Below are 24,734 nucleotides of genomic sequence, written 5' to 3'. Positions count from 1 at the left end.
TCCATAAAAATACTGATTGACCAATCACCCAATTTTTGTGTAAATCACATTTCTGTAGGCTCTTCACTATATGTTGCTGGTGTCAGAAGTTGAAGAAACTGAAATTTTTAAGATTTGTCTTGAATACTGGAATCATTTGGCTGCTGAACTGTATAGAGAGAGTCCATTTTCAACATCTGCTTCTCCATTGCTTTCGGGAAGTCAACATTTTGATGTTCCTCCCAGGAGACAGCTTTATCTGCCTGTTCTGTCAAAGGTAATGTTTGTTTAATTAAATGCACCATAAGTAGGGCTCTGTTTTTGTCGCGGAAGTCATGGACTCTGTGACTTCTGTGGTAGCCAGTGTGGCTGACCCTAGGGCTGTGGAAGCAGCTGTCTCTGGGGCCAGCTGCACCAGTTGCCGCTTGGGCAGCTCCGCAGCTAGCCGCTTATAGAGCGGCCCCGGGGCCAGCCACACTGGCCACTGTTCAGACAGCCCAGGGCATTTTTTGGTCTGTTTGTGAGAGGTGCCCAGTTGGCATGTCAGGTCATCTAAGATTATCCTTGTCTACTGGTTTAAAGCATATATTTTGAAGTCCTGTTTGTATTTTGGTTAAAGTGTGTATGTGCTCTGCATTTCAAGGCCAAAATGTAGTCCTTGTCTTAGCCTCTTCCACTGAGGCTTCCTCTTTCCACTATTTTCTAATTGCGTCATGCTGCCTTTCTTTTAGAGCATTGTTTTTGGCATTCTTCTGAGTTAAAATAACTCCATTAGTACCTTCTTTTGTAAGTAGGCATAAGTGCCTGTCTAAGGCTAAACCTATTGTAGACCATGAAGTTTTTTTTTTTTAAAACTCTCCTAACAAATAAGTGCTTTGAAATATTTGACCATATTTGACAGGTCAGTTGACCATTTACTCTTGAACTGGTCAAATGCCCAACCCTAAATTTTTCTTAATCTAAAACTGTTGATTCTCTGGTAAACACAGGTCCGGTTGTTAATGGTTAGCCGTATGGCTAAGCCAGAAGAAGTGCTGGTTGTGGAAAACGATCAGGGGGAAGTTGTACGAGAATTCATGAAGGATACAGATTCTATAAACTTGTACAAGAATATGAGGGAGACGCTGGGTAAGTTAATGACTTATCTTATGAATATACAGCAACAAAATATGAAATCCTTTGACTAAATGCTAGCTCTTATAATCTAATTTAGATAGAAAATGCAAGGAAGAATAACTACTGAACGAGATAAGTGGGGGGGGGAGGTATGAGGGAGAGGAAATGCAAGAATGGGGAATGGAGTGCTACTCTAGGAAGACTTTTTTCCCTGAGAAGCAGTTGACTTAATTTTTGGAGTTTTTTCCTTGTCAGTTTTTTGTCTTTAAGTTTATCTTTCACTTTATTATGATCAGATGCAACCATCTTAAATAAGTAGCACCAGAAAAAAAATTAAGTTAATGGAAAAAGAAATGTCTTTAGGAGGGAAAAGTAGCTTAGGGCATTATCTTAAAGGTTTTTAATTATTGGGACGTAGGACCAAGCTCTGCAGTTAAAGCTCATTGCTGAAGGAAACTAAGGTCTTGTTTATGCTACACAGTTTTGTCAGCAAAAGGCAGTTTTTGCAAACAAAATAGTGGAGATGTACACAAAACAAAGCTACTTTTGGCAGCAAAACTCTCACTGTGTTGCTGATAAAATAAAACCACCTCAACGAGAGGCATAAAGCTTTTTGTGGCAAAGTTAAACTGACAAATCGTCACTGTAGATGCTGCTGTTCATTATATCAACATTAATGGCTTCCCTCAGTGCCCACTGTGACCGCTTTGCTCGCTGTTTTGAACTCTGGTGCCCTGCAGGTATTCACCCTTCCACTTTCAAAAGTTCTAGGAAGGTTTGACATTCCTTAGCATGGAGTACGGTTGCCAGGCGTTCAGTTTTCGACCGGAATGCATGGTCGAAAAGGGACCCTGGCAACTCCAGTCAGCACCACTGACCGGACCGTTAAAAGTCCAGTCAGCAGCACAGCTGGGCTAAGGCTCCTGGAAGCAGCCAGAATGTACCTGGGGCCCCTAAGCGCAGGGGCAGCCAGAGAGTCTCTGTTCACTGCTCCTGCCCCAAGCACTAGATTCACAGCTCCCATTGGCCAGGACCATGGCCAATGGGAGTTGTGAGGATGGTGCCTACGGGCAAGAGCAGCACGCGGAGCCTCACTTGCCGCCACTGAACCTAGGAGTCAGAGGCCATGTTGCTGTTTCCGGGAACTGCCTCGTGTAAGCGCTGCCTGAATCCCACACCAAATCCCCTACCCCAGCCCTGAGCCCCTCCTGCACCCAAACTTGCTTCCAGAACCCACACCCCAACCCTCTGCCCCAGCCTGGAGACTCCTGCCACTCTCTAAACCCCTCAGCCTGGAGCCCCCTCCCGCATCCCCAGCCAGAGCCCTCACCCCCTCCCTCACCCCAACCTCCTGCCCCAGCCTAGTGAAAGTGAGCAAGGGTTGGGGAGAGTGAATGACCTAAGGGAAGGGGAATGGAGTGAAGGGGTGGGGCCTCGGGGAAGGGGCAGGGCAAGGGTGTTCAGTTTTCTGCTATCAGAAAGTTGGCAACCTAGCATGGAGAACTGACAGAGCTGCTGAAGATGGTGCTCCTGGTAGCTGAGGAGGCTGAGGAATCACAGAACCATTAATGTGGAATCGGCAGGCAGGCAGAGTGGGCTGCTGCTAGGGGGAGGGGGAGAGTAGAAGAGACTGCTGTGTGGAGCCAGGGGTTGATGTGGGAGGGTGTCCTGTTCCCCCAGGATTGGTTGCTCAGGCCACTGTCTGATCTCGGAGACAACATGCCCACACACTCTCCCCTAACATGCTCACTGTCTCTGTCTCCCCCTCACGCTCCCTGTCACACACTCTTCCCCCCCTTTCCACTACATTCGCTTCTGTTGAAAAGCAGCTGGCAGTCTAGTAGGATGCCCATGGAACGGTGGGATTGAGAAACCTGCATCATATACTGTACTTGCCCCATGAGGCATTGCAAACCCTTCCCAAAGCACCCTGCAACCAGTTGCACAGTGGAATAGCTACCCATAGTGCATTGGTCTCTCTGTCGATGCAAGAGCTGCTGGTGTGGATGCACTCTGCCAGCACATTCAACTGCAGTTTGTTTAAAGCCCTTTAATTGAAGTGGCATAATTTTTGTTGACAAAACTCTGTGGTGTAGACAAGGCCTAAACAGTCTTGAGGGCTGGACCAAGACTGGAAAGCCTATAGGACGTAAGAACCACCTATAGTGTTGTCACTTTCCTTTGGCAGTACAAGGCACGTTTTGTCTTTGATATCAAATGAAACCAGACGGCACATCATAATTCTTCTAGAATTCCATATTCTTGTTTTCCTCTGAGAAGGAACTACTCATGACACATGAGTCCTGTTTAATGCATTGCTGGAAGGGGCTCAGGTACCATGGTGGTGATGGGTGCAGTAGAGGAGTCTGAATGGAAGAGAACAGCATGAGTACTCATTAGTTCTCATTTTATACATTACTTGGTGCCTATCTTTGTAGCTTTATGCTGTACCAAAATGTACAGCTCTGGCCCTGGATGAAGGCGGGGGGGTGCACAGCCCTGGCTCAAGTGGTGGACGGGGGCACAGCCCACACTCTTGCCACAGCTGTGAGGAGGGTGCATAGCTCCAGCTCTGCCTCTGTCACTGACCGCTGAAGTCATGGAGGTCCAGTAAAGACACTGAACCCATGACTAAATCATATCCTTAATTCTAGTAAATAATTCTAAGTGATTAAGTTGAAACAAAATGTTTAGATTTTGATCAAACTGCATTTTCTGACAGAATACTGTTCTGTCAGAATTTTCAACCAGCTCTACTGCTTAACCTGCATTCTAATAATTTATTGGCTAGACTTTTCTCCTTATCCCTCTATAGTCGGCAGCAACTGTGGCACCACTGATCTTCCCCAAAAAACTCACCTGCCAAGCTGGACACTGCTAGCTCCACTCACTTTGGGGCAGTGCTTGGAGGCTCATTGTTCTTGTCTTCCTGAGCTGGGTTAGGAGAATATGCAATTTCCCAATCTGTGTATGTCACATGGGGGAAAAACAGCTCTGCCAAAATCTTAGTAAATGCTCATTGAGCATTCACAGAAACATTTTTTTCCTAAGCTAGCTGGGAACTTTGTGGAGATCTACAGAATGACATGTTGGTTTTAAATTTTATTTTCAGTTGTATTTGTGTTATTTTTGAGCAGACCCAGCACTTTCAAGCTAAAATAGGTAGAGCTTAACTCTCCAGTAGCTCAGAATGAATTGGTTTGTCCTTGAATAACTTTTTACAAATCTCCTTGTCTGAGACATGACATACCAGCTCCAGAGGAGAATTTTTCAGAAGCTGTAGTCAGTTTAAAAAAAAAAAATGCAGTGTAATTCTTCGTAACCTTAACTATTCATTTGAAAAAAGAACCAGCAACAAGCTACCATCTTGACAGTATCATGCATAGTTGAAATAAAATTGGTTTTCCCATTATATCACAACTTTGAAAGATATTCAAAATCATTCATACTAAGCATTATGAAAGTCAATGCTGCTAGAAAATATCAAGATGTTTGCTGAACAAATTTACAAAATACTTCAGTATAATTTTAAAAAAATTAAATATGTTTACTAAAGGAAATTCAGAAAAATTAAAAACCCTACTTTGGGTTATTAGAATACAATCTATTAGTCATGAATAATTCTGGCAACCACTGTGAACCACCATATTTAAGACCGTCTGAGAGAAATATCTGTAGGAGTTGTGAAAATTATCGGTTTCAGAGTAGCAGCCATGTTAGTCTGTATCCGTAAAACGAAAAGGAGTACTTGTGGCACCTTAGAGACTAACAAATTTATTAGAGCATAAGCTTTCGTGAGCTACAGCTATAGTGAAGTAAGCTGTAGCTCACGAAAGCTTATGCTGAAATAAATTTGTTAGTCTCTAATAAATTTGTTAGTCTCTAAGGTGCCACATTTCATGCACATTGTGTAAAGAGTTGTCACTTTGGATGGGCTATCACCAGCAGGAGAGTGAATTTGTGTGGGGGGGTGGAGGGTGAGAAAACCTGGATTTGTGCTGGAAATCACTTTAGATAAGCTATTACCAGCAGGACAGTGGGGTGGGAATAGGTATTGTTTCATATTCTCTGTGTATATATAAAGCCTGCTGCAGTTTCCACGATATGCATCTGAGGAAGTGAGCTGTAGCTCACGAAAGCTTATGCTCTAATAAATTGGTTAGTCTCTAAGGTGTCACAAGTACCCCTTTTCTTTTTGCGAATACAGACTAACACGGCTGTTACTCTGAAACCTGTCGTTAAGGTGCCACAAGTACTCCTTTTCTTTTTGTGAAAATTATCATATCCTTTGATTTTGAACACACTGTAGAATACCTGATCAGTGTTTTTTACATACCTAAGAAACACTAGTCTTCAGCATTTTGTTCTAAGTATGTGATATATCTATTCTTCTGCTTGGTATCTTCATCTGTTCAGTGATGGTTCTTCACCTTCCAATTTGGTCATTGAACGCTAGCCATGTACTGTGTTCATCTTATATATTCCTAGACCAAAAAAACTTGATGTTGAAAGTGTGCATCAGTAACTTCAGGATTAAAAAAAAAAAATTACACTGGTGTAATTTTCTTACAACAGTGTTATAAACACTAGAAATTCAGAGTTAAAGATATACTTAATAGAAATCTAAACATAAGGCACCCAACTCTGCGACATTGTGGAATAAATACAGATTTATGAGTAAGGCATTTTAATGGTGGTTGTCCCAGATTATTTTAGTCTGTTTGTTTAATCAACACTTTTTCCTTTTTTTCCCCCCTCCTGACGTTACAGGCAGAGTTAAGGCTGCTTGGGTGCCTTAGTGCTTAGTTTTGAGACCACCATCATATCCCTGTAATTTTTTTTACGTTTGTTACTGATGCATATGCTCAACCTTAACTCCATCTTGATGTAGTTAGTTTCAGGGAAATTCCTCATCTCTATTTAAAAAAAAAAAAAAAAGAATAGAATTTCATACACGAACACTAAACAAGAAACATTGCTACCCTGCAATACAATGTAAAGATATGTGTCAACCTTAAGTCACTTTTTATTTTTACTGTAGATTTACTGGTACACCAAAGTAGCCAGAGTGCACCAGCTAGTTAAACTGGGTTTAGAGCGGACAGAGCAGCCAAAGCATATTGGTGAATCTGGCCTTCAAGTTGCAACTGACTTACTGATGTAGAGGACAGTCAATGAGAGCATTGCTGTGTAAAACTGAGGGTTGGGAGAGCTGTCTCTGAGTCCCAAAGTGCCTGTGTGCAACTGGAGCTCAGGCAGCACTGCTGTGAAGGGCTTTTTATCGGGAGGCCCAAGGTAGCATGCATCCACAGACTCTTTAAAGAAGAGTGACAGTTGCATCAAGTAATCTACCAGTGGGAACTCCATCTCCATTATAGCACTGAGTCATTACAACCAATAGAATTATTGCATGCAAACTAACTAGGGGGATGGATTGATTTACCACTTACATCACATTGGCCTCACTTATGGGTTACTGGAGCCTATATAATCTTAACAATTAGATACAACCATTATTAGTAATTTAGCTTAATAGCAGTCTAAGTTCTCCACATACAGTTTATGAACAAGATTTCAATTAACGTTAGTTCACACTTTCTATATAGTTATCTGCATTATGTTTAGGACAAAGAAAAAACTTGACATAGATGTAAAATTTTTATAGGACCCTGTTTTTAATTATTTTTAAATCCTAAACTAACGTTTACTTAAATCCTTGCAAAATTCACACTGGACTGTAACTTTAGGAAGGATATGCTGTAGTTTTCATACAAAACATATGTTTTGTATGAAAACTACAGATGTATGAAATAGAACTCAATCTCTGCAATGGAGTTGTGACCAGCACCTCCATAATGTACTGTGGCTACTTAAAAAGTGGATTTGTAATATGTTAAAATGTAATTGTTTCTTTTAGTTTATCTTACACATCTGGATTATGCAGATACTGAACGAATAATGACAGAAAAACTTCACAATCAAGTGAATGGAACAGAATGGTCGTGGAAGAATTTGAATACTCTGTGTTGGGCTATTGGGTCAATCAGTGGAGCAATGCATGAAGAGGATGAAAAACGATTTCTTGTTACAGTAATTAAGGTATAATGTCATAAAACTAGTGGGTTCCTCACATTCACGCCAGAACAGCTGGTAGGTTCAAAAAGTGCAATGGCGATTTCTTTTAATTTCTTTGAAGATATTAACATTTGATGCACGTGTTGTTTTTTTTTGGTTTTTTTTTTTTTGAACTACATTGTAGAAAAAAGCAAACTGACTAGTCAATTTTACGAAAATTTAATATATCCTATGTGAAAAGGAGCCTTGGCTATCATGCTTATAAAGGAAATTAGCCCAGATAAGTTTTACACTGGGTTAATTCAGAAGAAGTTAAGTTTATCATGCATTTCTCTTTCCTTTAAGGTTGTACCTTTCTCTACTACGGTCAGTGAGGGGAGAACAGCATTCTTACTATATACATTTTAGATTTATTAGAAGTTTAGTTTTATCAATAGATGTTTGGCAGAGTGGAAAACTTGTCAAAACTGAGGCTCTGCTTGGTAAAAACTCAAGATTCCTTAGAAAAGAGGCATTTCTTACCATGTTTTAAAGATTCACACAGTAATTCATATTAAATTATTTCTTTCAATTATCATTTATTTTACACTCACCAATATAAGACTAGTAGGTAGCCAGTCCCTTGTGCTACAGGAAGAACTTAAGACTGCTTGGTTTTTGTTAAATAAATTTCGCAGACTTGAAATTTGTGCTTGCCTTCATTTGGTACAAAACACTGAGGATTGCTTACACTTTTATATCCATGCCTGAAGTGAATTTAAGTTCATGTGACACCAGGTATGAGTACATTCATAGCAGAGATTAATGTTACATGTTGATTGGCTTGAGGTTTTTTCTGTGTTTTTCAGACAACCTATAATTCACAAGAAGACTGACTCATGTTACTCAAAACTATACTGTAGGCTACTTTTAAAAAAAAATCAGTTTGAAAACTCTTAATGAGGTGTATTTAAATAATTTCTGGGTAGAAAACTGCTTTCTTGTCCTTCCAAAAAGTTTTAGTAAATCTCTGTATTTCTAATATCCTAACTTTAATCTACATTGTTCAAATGCATTGAAACAACTATGAAGCCTGATTTGGTGATCTTTTGGGTATTTGTCAGGTATTGCCAAACTACAGTTTTAGCATGGGTTATTATAGTACTTTAAATTTTGCCCCATCACAGTTCTAAGAAAATATAAACATTAAACTTGAAAAGGAAGACAAGTATAGGTTGTTTTTTCTTTGCAGGATCTTCTGGGACTCTGTGAACAAAAGCGAGGGAAAGATAACAAAGCTATTATTGCATCAAATATTATGTATATAGTAGGTCAATATCCACGGTTTTTGAGAGCTCACTGGAAATTTTTGAAGACAGTAGTCAACAAGCTATTTGAATTCATGCATGGTAAATATGTTTGTTTCATCACTTTTCTGCTCACTAACACTTAAATTTTTGGGGATCTAAATTTTCAAATATTACTTTCATGTTGGAGCTGCTGATCGAGTGTGTGTGTGTGTGTGTGTGTGTGTGTATATATATATACACGTGTAGAATTTTTGTGAAGAGCATAAAAGTCACGCACAATTCTATTTTAATTTAGAAACCCATGATGGTGTCCAGGATATGGCTTGTGATACCTTCATAAAAATAGCACAGAAATGCCGCCGACACTTTGTTCAGGTGCAAGTGGGAGAAGTCATGCCATTCATTGATGAGATCCTGAACAATATTAATACAATCATTTGTGATCTTCAGCCACAGCAGGTATGTTAAATACAGCAATTTAAGTAATGATATGTAGTGGCTCTGGCTAATATTTAAAAGTCATGGTGAAATGGTGGTGGTGCTTTCTAGGGGATTTGAATTCAGTTTCCTAGTCTTGCTAGTATAATCCTGTGGCATAATCCTGTGGCACTAGAAGAATGCTTATGTCATTGTGTGGGGGTTTAGTTAACACCCTTCAGCAGACTTTGTTCCTCGTCCTCTCCAGGAGATTAAGTGGGTTTAATGGGTTCCCATTTATTTCTTTAACAAGAATTAAGTTCTGGTTGAATAATTTTTGGGATAAACATTTTAAGATTCCCCACCTAATTGTTTTTATTAGTTAATGGTTTTAACATGGCATAGAGTAGTATCGCCACTAACAACATGCAACTACTGAAAAGTTCAAGAATACAGGTAAAACAAACAGTACATATTATGCCAAGTGGGAACCATAGTTTGATAAAACTAGAGACAAACACAAACTTACTATATATGGTGTAGCAATAATACTTGCAATTTTCTCTGTGCGTAAAATGGCTTAGCATGTGGGGAAGATCTATTTTGGGGTGGGCAAACTTCGGGCCGGACCCAGCCCGTGGGATTGCCAACGCCATGGCGCAGCAGGCCCTGTGCCGCTCCCGGAAACAGCCAGCACCATGTCCCTATGGGGGGAGCAGAATGCTCCACGTGGAGAACACGGAACCGCAGCCAATGGAAGCTTCAGGGGAGGTACCCACAGGCGAGGGCAGCATGCAGAGCCCTCACCCCCCTCCCGCAGGGACATGCCACTGGCCGCTTCCAGGAGCAGCATGGGGCCAGGACAGGCAAGCAGGGAGCCTTTCCTGGCCCCAGTGCATGCTGCTGCCACCCTGGAGCTGCTGCAGAGCCCATACCCCAAACGCTTCCTGCACCCTGCCCCTCAAGCCCCTGCCCTGAGCCCCCTGCTTCACCCCATACCCCTCCTCTATCCCTACCCCTTGCCCTGAGTCCCTTCCTGCACCCCGCACCCCTGCCCTAGCCCTACATTCATGCCCCTGCATGCAATTTCACCACTCAGATGTGGCCCTCGGGCCAAAACCCCTGACTTTAGGGAGTGGTGGTAGCCACTCCATAGTTGAAAGATATAATTAGCTTCCCATTGTAAGTGATTTTTTTAATCACCCTCCAAATGTACCCTAAAAGAAACTGGAGGGAGACGTACTAAAAAGGAGTTAGTTGGCATGAATATGAGCTGCTTCGTCTTGCAATTTGTGGCTCTGTGAGGGGTGCAGAATAAGGATGGAAGACAGACTGATAGAATGTGAAAGGAAGATGAAGGCGGTGCAAAGGAGTGGAAGGAGAGGAGGGAGATAAATGGGGTGCATGGAGAAGGACTGAATAAAATACTCTTACCCATGTTGAGTATTCTATCTAAACAGTTTTTAAATGTTTCAGTATTTGTTTCCCCATTCCTTCTCCATTTTCCCCTACAGTACACTGCACTATTATCCCAGCAACGTATAGCCTAGTAAGTCAGTAGGACAGGTACCTTACTTTGATGGACCTCATAGGATTTGTTAAAACAGTCCTTCCTCCCTGCTGCACACCTGATACCCCAGTTTGATATAAACCTTGCTCTTTCAAAAAAAACAAAACAAAACTGGGAACCTGCAAACAAACCTTGTGAAATAATCTGATGTTTGAAAATGTTTTAATCGAGTCCAGCAAACATCCAAAAATAGTCAGTTTTGATGTTTGGTTAAAAATGTGGAATCTTTGTGAAGTGTGTATTGGGGATATTTTTAGATTCAGTTAAAACATACTTTCTGCTTCAACTCTTTATGAACAACTTTTAAAAATTGTGCATGTACCACTAGAGATACAGGAATGGCTGCATAAAGAAGTGTTGTTTTAACATTAGGTCTTAACTCTGAAAACTTTCCTTCCTATCTCACTTGTTTCTCATTCAAATCAGGTGCATACATTCTATGAAGCTGTTGGATACATGATTGGGGCACAGACTGACCAAACTGTACAGGAGCATTTGATCGAAAAATACATGCTGCTCCCTAATCAAGTGTGGGACAGCATAATTCAGCAGGCAACAAAAGTAAGAGCACTATGGAAATGTTAACTTCTAAATATTTTATGCTCCGCTAGAGAGAGCCTGCTAAATGTTAGATTTTTAATAAGGCTTACTTTTGTGCTTGATCTGGCATTGTGTGGACTAATTCTGGCGGTACCTGGCCAAACATTGGGTAGTAGGATAATTGGCATGATTGTAGAAGTATTGCGAAAATGGGGAAGGGAACAAAAGGGAAGTGTCTTTTTTTCATAGTCTTTTAAAGAACTTAGCAGCATATTTCTTGTAGTAATATAAAATGGTGTTTACCTGTCTGTGGGCTTAATTTGTGTCTTCAGAGGAGATCTACTCTTTTTTCCCCTGCTCACATGCCCCACACATTTACTGTAATACTACTCCAGGTAGGAGAGTTGTCTTCTCCTCCAGCCACTGCTAATAGCTATGCACTGAAAAAAAATCCTCCCTTTTATGAAGGAAAGTAAGAGACCTATTTTTCTTTGCAGATCCCTGCTGTGACAAGAACAAGCTTTGTTCTCTACCTTATACTGCCATTGGACCATTATTTCTCCTCACTTTTTTTTTTTTTTCGCCCTCTCGTGTGCCTTTTCTCCCATTCCTCTGTCCTTATGTTCTTCCTTCTTTTAGGGTTATACTTGTACTGCTGCTCATGTACGTGGTACTTCTCCAGAAAAGCAATATTGAAGTAATCCCAATTTCATCCCATTGTTGCTCTTGGCATCACTAAGTGCCATGAGTCAGAACAACAGTATAGGGGCTGTCTCCTGCATTGAGATAGTCTTAACACATAGATGGGATAAATGTTTGAAATGATTGAATTTTTATTTCATAAAAAAATTACCAGAAGCTCAGTCTCATTAACTGAACAAAACTAACTTAATTACTATTCTTCAATAGAATGTTGATATTCTAAAGGATCCTGAAACAGTTAAACAGCTGGGTAGCATTCTGAAAACAAATGTAAGAGCATGTAAAGCAGTTGGACACCCCTTTGTGATTCAGCTTGGAAGAATTTATTTAGATATGCTGAATGTGTACAAGTGCCTAAGTGAAAATATTTCTGCAGCTATTCAGGCTAATGGTAAGCATTTCCATGTTATTTCTAACAAAATGGGAATAATACTATCTACTGTTATTACCACCTTTTAATCAGTAAATAACAAAGTGCTTATTGTAAGAAATAGCTTACTTAATTTTATATTGACTTTTCAGATTGAGAGACTTATTAGCCTTTATAGTCAGATAAACTTCTGTTGTCTCTTGATGGAAAAATAGATGATACTGTTAAACTATGAATAAGAAGAATTGTGGGGTTGTAAAACACAGTAAATATTTTTCTGTGGAAGTGAAAACTCATCCTAAATTTTGTAATAAAAGCCCCAACCCACACTTGGAAATGTGTCTTACTGTAGTTTCTTTAAATCAGAGCCAAGAACTCCCTTTTCTTTCTTCAGTTATCCTATCTGAAAAGTGCTAATATATTAAGCTAGTATTTTGATGTTAACTAAGAGCATTTTGTCTTCTTAATAAATGATCTGTACTGAAATTCAAGGCCAAGACTTTATAAATCAAAAGTTATTGCTGGAAAGAAATTAACACTTGGATAGCATTTTTGTCAAACAAAATACAAATATTACATATAAGGTGTTTTCTCTCAAAGGAGGTGGGTGGGGGAGGGCGGTTGCAGTAGTTTAGGAACAGGTCTTGCTTTCCCTTTGGTGTGCCATAGGATGTTCTAATGGAGCAATTAAAGGCTTTTCCATCTCTGCTGTACCAGTCAGCACTACCCACATGCTGTTTTTTGGGAACGTACATATTCATCACATAATGCAGGTAGAACTTGCACAGATGAATAGTGAGAGTAGAGTTGCAGTACTTGATGTTTATAGAGTTGCTGTACAATTGACCTATGTGAAGCCTTCCCTACCAGAGAGTATATCTTTGATTCTATGCAGCTCCAAAGGCCAGAAGTTGTCCATGCCTAGAAATGGGTAGTTATGAAGTTCAGAAGTTATTGCTAGGTAGTTCTTGAAGCTCTGTCTGCAGTTTAGGGGTGCAGTGCTGCATTTGCAACTACTGGGTAATCCCACAGTTTGGATCGCACCTCTCTCAGGATTTAACACGACTCTGACAAAGTGTCTCTAGGATTGTAAAGTAAGACCCACTCCAGTCAGTTGTAGGTAGTGTGGAGGTCCTGCAATCTCTGAACAGATGATAGGGGGAGAGGGCAACTAACTGTTTAGGAGCGAATGTACATGACGGGCCAGTGTGTCTCATAGTATTTATAGGTTGGAATGTGTAATGTAATAAAATCACAGCTGGAGGCTGTTTTGAGCATGTCTGTCTGCCAGTGGTAGTATACTGTAGCAGATTAGCAGTTATATTGCACGTTTGTAATGCCTTTGACTTGCTCTTGTGACATCATATGCCATGGACAGAGCAAAAGGAAGGAGACCAAAATATGTGGGGCATTGAGTGAAAGGGAAGGGAGATTAGAACTGATGCAGTATTTTCCCAATTGAGAGACTACTTGGTGCATGGGATAGGCATGTACAAAGAGCATGAGCTGCTAAATGAAATGTGGGATTGACAGCAGCTTGACATAAAACTTCTGTGTAAAAAGTCAGTTTTCTTTATATTCAAGTATCAACAAACCCTTTTAACTGAGTTGTAATAAAATTTAAAACTTTTCAGGTGAAATGGTTACCAAACAACCTTTGATTAGAAGTATGAGGACAGTAAAAAGGGAAACTCTAAAACTAATTTCTGGTTGGGTGAGCAGGTCCAATGATCCGCAGATGGTAAGTGGATTTTTAAAGTAACAAGCAATAGTCATAAATAAGACACTCTGGGAGAAATCTACAATCTTTACAGCAGAACAAAAGTATAATTAAGACACTCTGCTTTTGTCATAGCAACTCATTTTCAGGAGGTCCATAAAACATACGTAATACATACTCTAGGACTCAAGGCCGAGTGAGAGTTACATAATTTAAGTGATATTGCAACAATTTTATGAGCTATAGCCAAGAGGATTTAATAGATCTGGATCTACATGATCAATAATCTAAAACAATGATTAGAAGTAATTCTAAAGAAGTCACTGCTGCTTACATGAAAAATATGCATGTATATATTTGGCAAGCTACTTTTAAAAAATGCATTTAGGACCTAAATTATTTGTAGGTATGTAAAATAGCTCATACTCTGCTACAAAGCATTAATTATGCAATTATTATAGGCAGTCTTTTAGATATCTAACAAAGTTCTGCTTTCTTTACCAGGTAGCTGAAAATTTTGTTCCTCCTTTGCTGGATGCAGTTCTCATTGATTACCAGAGAAACGTTCCAGCTGCTAGAGAACCTGAAGTACTCAGTACAATGGCTATCATTGTAAATAAATTGGGGGGACACATTACTGCTGAAATACCTCAGATATTTGATGCTGTTTTTGAATGCACGTTAAATATGATTAATAAGGTAAGTATATTAATCTTTTGTGTTTGGATACCTATAGTCTCCATAATACATCACATAAAACCAACCAAATAAGATATCCCAAGCAGAGTTCTCCTCTGAAATGGGAGGAGAATCAAACATTCCACAAAGCCCGCTAGGGTGTTGGCTATTGCTGTTGATTATACAGAAGGACCATGATGGGTGATATTACAGCATTTTCCCAAATATAGGAGCCAAGTACTATATTCACAAAGAAACTTAGGATATGTCTATACAGCAATGTAAACCTAGGGTTAGTGGGACTTGCGTCAGCTGACGTGTGTCAGGAAACCATGGGCTTCAGCATCTACACTGCATTTTAACCCTACGTTCAGAATTTTCTGACCCGTGCTTGAACCTAGGGCTCTGGTGCCCATGTTGCAGGACACAGACCCTATCCTAGAGTGCCTAGCACACCCACCACCCTGTGTCAAAATTCTAGCGCTGGGAATGTGGTGCATTGTGGGCAAACTCTACTTCCCACCCTGTTTCCCAGCTGTGATGGTGCTATTGATGAGATCAGGTGCCCATAGGGAGCACATGAATACTTAAACTGCATAATAAGCTCCTTTGGTGGCTATCTCAGTAGAATGACTGCAGTCTGAGAAGGCTTTATACTGAACTACCATCTAGTTTGAAAATTGGGCTCTCCAGCTCTAGGTTGAGTCACATTGGCAGGAAAATGCCCACGTGCACCTGTTCAAACGATAATTAGGACATCAGTCTGCATGACTGTCAAACTATTAAAATGAAACTTTGTAATTCTTAATTTTTAAAATGGTATGTTCAATTAAGGAGTTGGTTGATTGGTTTATTTTGAAATGACATAAAATGTAGGTTTCAGAGGAAAATCACTCATGCACCCCATCCTGGCTGTTGCTCGCTGCGGAGCGGTGAAATGCATCCCCTGGAATTGGGGTGCAGTGTGCTCCAGCACCCCTCAGGGATCTCTTATTCCTGTCCTTGCCACATTCTGGGAGGCAGGGATAAGGGATCCCTGGGAGGCTGGGGGGATTTTTCTGGTCTGGCTCCCACTTGCTGCCCTCATAGTGCATGCTGCTTGGGCACCTCTGCACACGCAGGTCCAGGAGCAAAGGACAGAGAGCAGACTCAGACCAAGTGGCTGCCCTGCAGGGAGGGGCGACAGCAGAGCTGCTGGCTCAGCACGTCCAGGGGAGGGCTAAACCCCAACATCCTGGCAGCCAGAAGCTGCTTCCTGCCTGTCACCTTTGCTTCCTGCTCCGGGCAAGCTCCACGCAGCAGCAAGGAGGAGCCAGAGCAGGAACTGCCACCGCTGTGAGAAGAGCAGAAACAGGAAGCAAGCTCAGCCATGCAGTAATGCTTTCAGTGCTCCTACTCTGTCTCTGGGAACTCTGGGACACATCCAGAGGACTTCTGGGAGCCAAGTCAAGCCAGGGCTACGTGCACACAGGAAAGCAATAGGGCTTGGCCCCTAGGTCCTCCCTCCAGTCTTGTGGGGTCCTGGGATCCTAGGTCCAAGCTCTAGGTTAGCACAATTGATGTATGGGTGCAAGGAGGGAGTTAGACTTGAGCCTGGGTTCAAGCCCGGGCTTACACTGCTGTATAGACTTACCTTACGCATGATGTTGAGTGTCCTCATACATCACTTTTAGGTGCCTAGAAAATCACTGGTATTCACAAAGCCGGAGTTAGTGCCTCGGCTCCCTTTACAATGAATGGGAGAGAGAGGCCCTTCAGAATGGTGTTCACAAAAGCCAGGAGGCTCTTCCTCCGAAGGTAGCCAGTGAGAGGTGTTAAGCTAAGGGATGTGTACTTAGCCCCTCCCCTGTTGGAGATAGGTGCCTGGGTCCAGGCTGTGGTGAGGCACCTCCCTCTGCTTGGGATTCTCAGCTGCAAACCCTCTCTTGGTGTTAGGTGCTGATGTGATTTTTGTAAGGCAGGGGAGGGCCTCCCTCAACTTTTCTCACTTGAGATCTGGGAGATCCCCAGTTCAAGTCCTCCCATCACCATCTGAGGGGAAGAAGGGATTTGAACAGGCATCTGCCACTTTTCAGATATGTGCCGTAGTCACTCGGCTATAAGATATTCTGATGTGAATGTTCCCTCAGTCTCTCCTGTGGAGCGGGGGACTGGATGCTAAGTCTCCTACCTCCTGTGAATGTTCTAAGCACCAGTCTACAGAGTCATTCTTGTATTTGTCCTCTCTTCGGCCCAATGGTGAAGCAGTTGCACTGTGGGTAAATACAGAAAAGAATAGTTGGGCCAGAGAGAGCAAGCATGTGTGTGTCTATAGCCTGGTGATTGGAGTACTCGTGAGGTGTAGGGAGACTCAGGATCCAGTTTTTCTGCTCCAAGTGGAACACTGTCATAGGGGCTTGTTTAGTCTCTCCTGATATTGGAATGCCTTATTGCCTAGTGCAGGGGTGGGCAAACTTTTTGGCTCGAGGGCTACATCTGGGTGGGGAAATTGCTTGCAGGGCCATGAATGTAGGGCTCGGGCAGGGGGTTGGGGTTCAGGAAGGGGTGTGGGAGGGGGTGCGGAGTACAAGAAGGGGCTCAGGGCAAGGGGTTGGGGCAGAGGAGGGGTGCGGGGTGTACGAGGGGGCTCAGTGAAGGGGGTTGGGGTGCGGGGGGGGTGCTTGGTGCACGCAGAAGGCTCAGGGCAGGGGGTTGGGGTGCAGGAGTGGTTCGGGCTCCGACCCAGTGCCACTTACCTGGAGCGGCTCCGGGGTGGCAGCGGCACCCACTGGGGCCAAGGGAGGCTCCACTCTGAGAAGCAGCCGGCAACCGTGGCTCATGGGGGTGGGGAGCAGAGAGCTCCATGTGCTGCTGTTGCCTGTGGGTACCTCCTCTGAAGCTCCCATTGGCTGTGGTTCCCAGTTCCCGGCCAATGGGAGCTTTGGGGGAGGTACCCACAGGCAAGAGCCGTGCGTGGCGCTCTCTGCCCTCCCTCCCCCAGGAGCTGCAGGGACGTGGTGCTGGCCGCTTCCCGGAGCAGCGGGGGACCCATGGCACCACAGGGGTGGCAATCCCGTGAGCCGGATCCAAAGCCCGTGGACCGTATTTTGCCCACCCCAGCCTAGTGGCTAGATCACTCACTTAAGCGGCAATTCTTGTTCAAAATCCTTTCTCCCTGTCAGTGGGGAGAGAGTGGCTTGAACCAGTGGTCTCTCACATCTCAGGTGAGTACCCTAACCAGTGGACTAAAAGTTATGAGGGAGGGTCTCCTCTCCCCAACTACTGGCTGCTTTTGTGTAAGCTCGCCTATAAAGATTCAGGGTAGTAAGTTTGGTCTGAGCACGCTTATTGGATCGGGTCCCAGAGACAAGCTAAGTGGAGGAACACTTATTTTCTCCCAGTTTGTGCACTGCTCTGGGCTTTAGGCATCTGGACTTCTGGCATGGGGCTGTACAACACATGCTCAGAGACAGAAACATAGACATCTAGGGAATATTTACTGCAGTAATTCAAGTGCCAAATGATTTCAGGTGCCTACAGGGTTCAGGGGCCATTAACCGGGGTTTTGTGAATCGGTGGGGCCTGATTCTGGGCCTTAAGGGTGTAAGTGCTTTCGTGAATCCAGCCCCAGATGTCAACACTTTGGGGTTCTCAATTTTTTTCACAGTGATCCACATCTGAATAGTGTCTTGTGGACCACCTCCCCTCCTTTTTGAAATTATGTAACAATCCTGTAGCAATTGCAGCAAGTGCTTATGTAGTAAAGAAATTAGGAAACTATTGATTTTTATTTTTAAGTGCTGAATGAGCTTACTTTTTTGAACATAGGTGCCTTAATGTGGATTTATGCGTCTTGTTTTTAGCCTCTCAAGACTTAAATTTTTTATTAATGACCTGGCTTTTTGAAAGGGAACTTGCAATTAAGAGCTTTTAAGTCTGTACAGCAGGAAGCTAGTAGGAGTCAGCCTTGTGACATTTTAGGTCCCTGTAGATTACAGTTGGGAACCACTGCATTAAACTTCCAAAGACTTCTTAATTGAAGAATATTAAGACTTCTACTTACTAGTCCTTCCTTTTTGGAAGCTAAGAAAAACAACTTAAGTTATCCTTAGAGCAGTTATATGGTAAAATACCTTGTGTGATTAAATCCTTATGGTATAACCTGCAGTGATATGTACATAATTTCATAATGTTTGACATGTGTCAAAGTGAGAAGTACTATTAGAAAGGTAGTATACGAAGAAATAGCCAGAAATAATTCCCAAAATATTAACACCAGAGTTAGTGCTGTTTCTGAGCCACACATCAAGCTACCTCTACTTTGCGGATTGTGACCAGACTTACGTTACTAATGAAAACTTCTTGCCAAAAGCAACTAAGGTTTTCAGACTCAAAGAACTGGAATTTTGTCCCAGCTCTTCCTACAGCTGTCAGGTGCACAAGACTCCAGTCATAATTTTGTAATGAATAGCCCTTGAATCTTCATGAAAAGTGATACCCCATTGTGAGAAAATACAGCAATTCATTGTATGAGACAAATTGTTAACCTGCTTCTAAGTGTCTTGTTTATTTAGGAGCTTATAAACATTAGAGTGCTTTTTTTTAAAGAGGAGAAACGTACTTTGGATTCATGCTGTCCTCAGACCTGTACCCAGATCTGTTTCTAGACTATTGCCTGAACATTTCTCCAAATGTTTTTAAATTATAACTGTGTTTATCATCTTCTTAGAAACTGGTCCAAAGTCCTTTTAGTCTCCTTTATGGTTTTCATACTTCTCTAAGCATCCAGGAAAAGATTGTGTGGTTTGGAGTTAACAATTAGGTCTAAATGGCTGTCCCCTTTTTTCCACCCTTGCTATCCTGATAGGCAATAAGAAGAAAAATTCAGGGAAACTTGTGTTTCATCTTATGGGAGGAAGTGTGTGTGTGCAGGGGGGTACAGTTTCCAAACCCTGTAGAGCCTGCGCATCAGTGTAATCAGGTTCCATCCATGCAGAATCCAGAGCACCTTGGAAGAGGGTCTGCTCTGCTACTGTACTATGGCATTTACCATTGGCTTCCTCCTGCACCCTTCCCCTGGCCTTCATGCGTACTAGTGAACAATGTAGCTTCCACCAGATTTGGAGGGAGCATGCTATGTAAAGTAACTGACTTGTAGCTACACCAAACACCTAACCTCACAAAATAGTAGTGGTTGTACGGTGGGACTCTAATGGGCTTCTGGTGCTCTAAGGCAAGCATATTGTGAAACTACCCTTCCCGCTTCTGCTGCAACCATTCTGCCCCTTTTCTGTGCTGTGAAGTGTCTGACTCAAGTTTCTATACAACAGTTAAATATAAGTGGTATGTGAATGGCTTGCACAGTTCTTACATGCTAACTACAGTAGAACTCCGGCTTGAATGATGATTCAGTTTGATGAACTCATCAGAACATAAGATTATCAGACTTTAAGTCAAAAAGCATTGCATTGGGTCCACATGCTGGCCTGAAATTGTTAATATTTCCTTTTATAATAATTTTTTATAAGGAAAAAGGCTGTCCTGGGTTGGAAAGCTGCTGCTCTTTCTGCTACTGGATCAGATTTTTGTTATGGTGATAGCCGGTGGTGTGTCGTATAGCTGCTAAAGGAACTTGGAATTTCATTATGTATTTCTCTTTTTAGGACTTTGAAGAGTATCCTGAACATAGAACAAACTTTTTCTTGCTACTCCAGGCAGTAAATTCTCATTGCTTTCCAGCATTCCTGGCCATTCCACCTGCACAGTTCAAACTTGTTTTGGATTCTATTATTTGGGCTTTCAAACACACAATGAGAAATGTTGCAGATACAGGTGAGTAGAGTTTGGCTATATTCAAGTTTAAAAATACAGATAGTTAATTGGTCTGAATTTTATATTTTGAGGGCGTATGTGATAAGTAGGTCAACTTAGGGAAATATATATTTGCAGAGGTGGTATTGCTGTATTGTATCAATATTTTCCATTAGTCATTATTTTCACAGGCTTCTGCTGTCTGTCCAGGTGTATAAAGCTAAAATATTTGAATTTAGTTGTCTCCTACAGCCAGGGAGGGTACCTGTTGTTGTTGTTGCTCCCCTTTCTAGCTTCCTTTCCTTTCCTGTAGCTCACTATCTCCCCAGCCTTCAACAAGAAGGAAACCCCAATAGGAGGCACCCATATTGGGACTAGAAGGGTGTCCCTCAGGAAGGGGGAGATGCTGGAGCAGGCCATCTGAGTACCTTCAAATACACTGGCAGAGTAACAGGCCTTAGACTTCTCTCCCATTGTAGGCAATGCAGCCTGTTGTATAGAGATAGAGGCAAGGTCTGATGAGGATGTCTGTTTTTTAAATAAGTATCTAACTATAAGATTGTTCTCTAAATCGTTGCCAAACAGTGGTGGTGGAGGGGGCTTGGTGTCTGCCATTTTTGTAATGTTAATGATGTTGGTTGGTTGTAGAGCTGACTGGGAAACCAAATTTCAGTTCTGCAAAAACTACTTAATTTTCAGGCATTTTATTATCATCCCAAATCGGAATGAAAAGCCAAAAACTTGGAAAAAATGTGCAGAACTGAAATCCTATAATGTTTTCTTTTGGAACAGCAAAATGTGATGTTTCCAAAATGAAATATGCTGTCCGAGGTCCCCAGCTGTCTGCTTGGTCGCTGCAGCGGAACCAGGGACTCTGAAAATCATAGCTGCTGTGGATTGAAAATGACAGGAATCTGGTCAATTTTCAGGGCAGCAGTGAACCTGACAAGAACTGTCATTTTCAGTCTTAGCTGCCATGGCTTCCAAGGTTCCAGGCTCTGCTGCAGCCTGCCATGTGAGGAGCCTGGATGCATCTTGGTAGCCCAACTGACAGGGAGCCAGGGAGTGCCAGCTCTGAGAGTTCCAGGAGCTGAGGTTTCCAGCCCTCCTTCAAGCCATATGGTGAACTAAAGGGGAGCCTGAGAGTGCCAGCTGGGCCACAGCCCACCTGGTGGTCTGCTGAGGAGCTTGGGAACCAGGGCTCCTGTGGACTCAACTCCCAGAGTCAGGAATTTACCTGGCCCCAGAAGTCTTAGAAGCCACGGGGTCCCTGGCTCCAGGAAAGTGCCTGGCAGTTGCCCAAGAGTTGTGGACCCTAGAAGCCTGGTCTCAGCAGACCACCAGATGAACTGTGGAGAAGCCAGGCGGGCAAACTGAAGGAAATCTGGATTTCTTTGGAAGTTTGACTAAATCTAACCATTTCTGCAAAACGTTTAGATGTCAGCAAATTCCAACAAACTTTTTTTTTTTTTAGGAGTTTTACAGTCCTGAGGTCTTGATACTTAGTAATCATAATGAAATGTAAAATCCATAAAAATATGGTAGCTGCTTGAAGAAATTCCTGAAAAATCTTTCAGTATTGGTTCTCATAATTCTGTCTAGGTCAGACTTCTCTGTGCACAAATCTGAACTTCTTGATTATATGCAATTTTTTCTGGAAAGGAAAAGTAATGTAAAGGATTTTGGTCATCTTCACCCTTTTGCTCTCTTTCAGGTCTTCAGATACTCTATACTCTATTACAGAATGTTGCGCAAGAAGAGGCTGCTGCTCAGAGTTTTTATCAGACTTATTTCTGTGACATTCTGCAGCATATTTTTTCTGTTGTGACAGATACTTCACATACTGCTGGTAAGAGTGCTTGAGGTTGAGGGAAACAGTACAGCAATCATTAAACAATAAAGGAATTTATTTTGAGTAACAAGTAATTTCATTTCTGCTTTACATATGCAGGTCTGACAATGCATGCATCAATTCTTGCGTACATGTTCAATTTAGTAGAAGAAGGAAAAATAAGTACACCTTTAAACCCTGGAAATCCATTGAACAACCAAATGTTTATTCAGGAGTATGTCGCTAATCTTCTTAAATCTGCATTTCCTCATCTGCAAGAGTAAGTGTGCTGTGGCCGTTAAAAAAAATAAATAAATAAAAAAAAATTGAGTGTGGTTCTTTTGTTTCCCATGTACTAATTAGTATTTTTACTCTTAGTGCACAGGTTAAGCTATTTGTAACAGGACTCTTCAGTTTAAATCAGGATATTCCTGCCTTCAAGGAACACCTTAGGGATTTCCTGGTCCAAATTAAGGTATGTTTGGAATGTTAGTGTAAATTTTAAATGACCGTTGAATGTGATATTCAAAACTAAAGAGCCTGGTTCATCACTTATAAAAAGTCATGCAACAAACAGGTCATCATGTTTTTATATTTCACCATCCCAGAGTTGTAGGGCACAGTCTTGACTATTGGCCACCTCAGTATGGGTGCAGAGGAATGCCTGTTGCCTTAGACTGAGAGACTGGATAGATGCACCTTATGGATTTCTATGAAGCTGTGAGTCTTTCCAAACTGGGAGATGTGTAGTAAGCCCATTTTTAAACAGAGGCCATATTGCAGTCCTGGTTTTGGAATAGTTTCATAGTTTAAGGCCAGAAGGGACTATTATTAGATCTTCTAGGCTGATCCTCCTATGTATCACAGGCTATTATATTTAACCCAGTAAGCTGGGATAGACAAAAGCATTTCAGTCCTCAGAACCCTAAACTTTTCTTTGTTGGGATCTCCTAGAGTCAGGGTTTCATTCTATTTCCTTTTAGAAATAAGTTGGCCTTCAAGAGGTAATTAAAGGAAGGAATGTCCCTCAGTAAAGTATCCTAAATAGAATTACAATGTATATTCAAGTTCTAACATTTTGATGTTATAATGCCTACATTTCAATGGGACCCAAAAAACTGACCACTCAAAACTTGAGGCTGGTATCCCCACCTGCAGCAGCTAGTGAAAATGCAAATATTATGCAGGATGCTACTACATTCCTTATACTGATTTAGGTTTTAGTGGCAACAACTGTTGCATAAGAAAATACTTTTTTTTAAATTCTGGTTCTGACAGTCAAGTGTGAAAAATTGATTTTTCATATTTATGTATAAAATGTCTGGATTTTGGAAGCTTCTTACTTTTTATTCTTGGATTTCAAAACACTTACGTTGAACTAACTAAACTGCTTCTTTATGTAGGAATTTGCAGGTGAAGACACATCCGATTTATTCCTGGAAGAAAGAGAAACAGCCCTTCGACAGGCTCAGGAGGAGAAACATAAGCTTCAGATGTCTGTCCCTGGCATCCTTAATCCACATGAAATTCCTGAGGAAATGTGTGATTAAAATGCATAAAACCAGTTATGCAGTTTTCTTTCTGTACAGCTGCTTTGTTGTGGTAGAAGAAAACAGCACTTGGATATTGACCAAAATGATGCCAATTTGTAAATTAAAATGTCACCTAGTGGCCCTTTTTCTTATGTGTTTTTTGTATAAGAAATTTTCTGTGAAATATCCTTCCATTGTTTAAGCTTTTGTTTTGGTCATCTTTATTTAGATTTGCATGAAGTTGAGAATTAAGGCATTTTAAAAAAAAAAAACCAATACTTCATGCCCATTTTGTGGCTAAGGGGAAAAGAGAGGCAAAACATAACTTGTTAAGTCTATTGCAAAATTACACATTTTTCCTATAAGAGTACCAATTTTTAATGAGGGGATCATTTTCTTTCTAACCTGCCCTGCAGTCTAGAAGAAAAGGTAATGAGTAAAACATATTGAGTTGATGGTAAGCAGAGGAGTATAGTGCTGCATTACCTGAACAGTTAGCAGCTTTTGGACTGAACGGTAAGGCTAGGCTACATGTATTTGCAAGTAATATGACAAGTTTGCATCAAGATCATGTGCATATCATCCCATTGTAAAGCAACTTCAAAAGACTATGGGAACACAGTACAGTTAGTTATTTTTACACAGTTCTTTTGTTTTTGTGTGTGTGCTGTCGCTTTGTCGACAACAGCTTTTTGTTTTCCTCAATGAGGAGTGTTGCTCATTTGTGAGCCTTCATTAACTCGAAGTGAAATGGTTAAAATATTTATCCTGTTAGAATAGGCTGCATCTTTTTAACAACTCATAAAAAGAGAACTCTGGCTTTTGAGATGACTTATACTAATTTACATTGTTTACCATGCTGTAGTGCTTTAAGAACACTACTTAAAAGCAAAATAAAATTGGTTTACATTTATTTTCCTTCTTTTGGCTTATCTTTTATTGGATAAAAATGCAGTGATCACTTCAATGTTTGACTCTATAGAAAAAGAACCACATAAGAGGTAGATGAATATCAGGCTAGATAAATGCTCCTGTAACTGCAATGACAAACTTTAACATGCAAGAGCTCTTCAAGAAGAGCTTACACGTGTTTTCAGTTCAGAAATTAAAAATGAGATGCCTGAT

General features: G+C 41.4%; 1 protein-coding gene across 2 annotated transcripts in view; it reads left to right on the top strand.

Annotated features, from left to right (window-relative positions):
* The window catches only part of XPO1 (exportin 1), a 79,221-nt gene extending 54,699 nt beyond the window's left edge, over positions 1 to 24,522 (top strand). For both annotated transcript variants that reach the window (XM_073339390.1, XM_073339391.1), the window contains 14 exons: positions 59 to 256; positions 969 to 1,107; positions 7,013 to 7,194; positions 8,402 to 8,558; positions 8,755 to 8,918; positions 10,873 to 11,007; positions 11,896 to 12,079; positions 13,693 to 13,799; positions 14,283 to 14,477; positions 20,099 to 20,267; positions 21,961 to 22,095; positions 22,198 to 22,357; positions 22,456 to 22,552; positions 23,481 to 24,522. In XM_073339390.1, coding sequence (XP_073195491.1) covers positions 59 to 256; positions 969 to 1,107; positions 7,013 to 7,194; positions 8,402 to 8,558; positions 8,755 to 8,918; positions 10,873 to 11,007; positions 11,896 to 12,079; positions 13,693 to 13,799; positions 14,283 to 14,477; positions 20,099 to 20,267; positions 21,961 to 22,095; positions 22,198 to 22,357; positions 22,456 to 22,552; positions 23,481 to 23,627 — 2,169 coding nt within the window. In that variant the 3' untranslated portion in view covers positions 23,628 to 24,522. The remainder of the gene's footprint in view (positions 1 to 58; positions 257 to 968; positions 1,108 to 7,012; positions 7,195 to 8,401; positions 8,559 to 8,754; positions 8,919 to 10,872; positions 11,008 to 11,895; positions 12,080 to 13,692; positions 13,800 to 14,282; positions 14,478 to 20,098; positions 20,268 to 21,960; positions 22,096 to 22,197; positions 22,358 to 22,455; positions 22,553 to 23,480) is intronic.
* The last annotated feature ends 212 nt before the right edge of the window (positions 24,523 to 24,734 follow it).

Source organism: Lepidochelys kempii, chromosome 3 (genome assembly GCF_965140265.1).
Source record: "Lepidochelys kempii isolate rLepKem1 chromosome 3, rLepKem1.hap2, whole genome shotgun sequence".
In the NCBI taxonomy this organism is placed as follows: domain Eukaryota; kingdom Metazoa; phylum Chordata; order Testudines; family Cheloniidae; genus Lepidochelys; species Lepidochelys kempii.
This window is presented reverse-complemented; position numbering and strand designations above follow the sequence as displayed.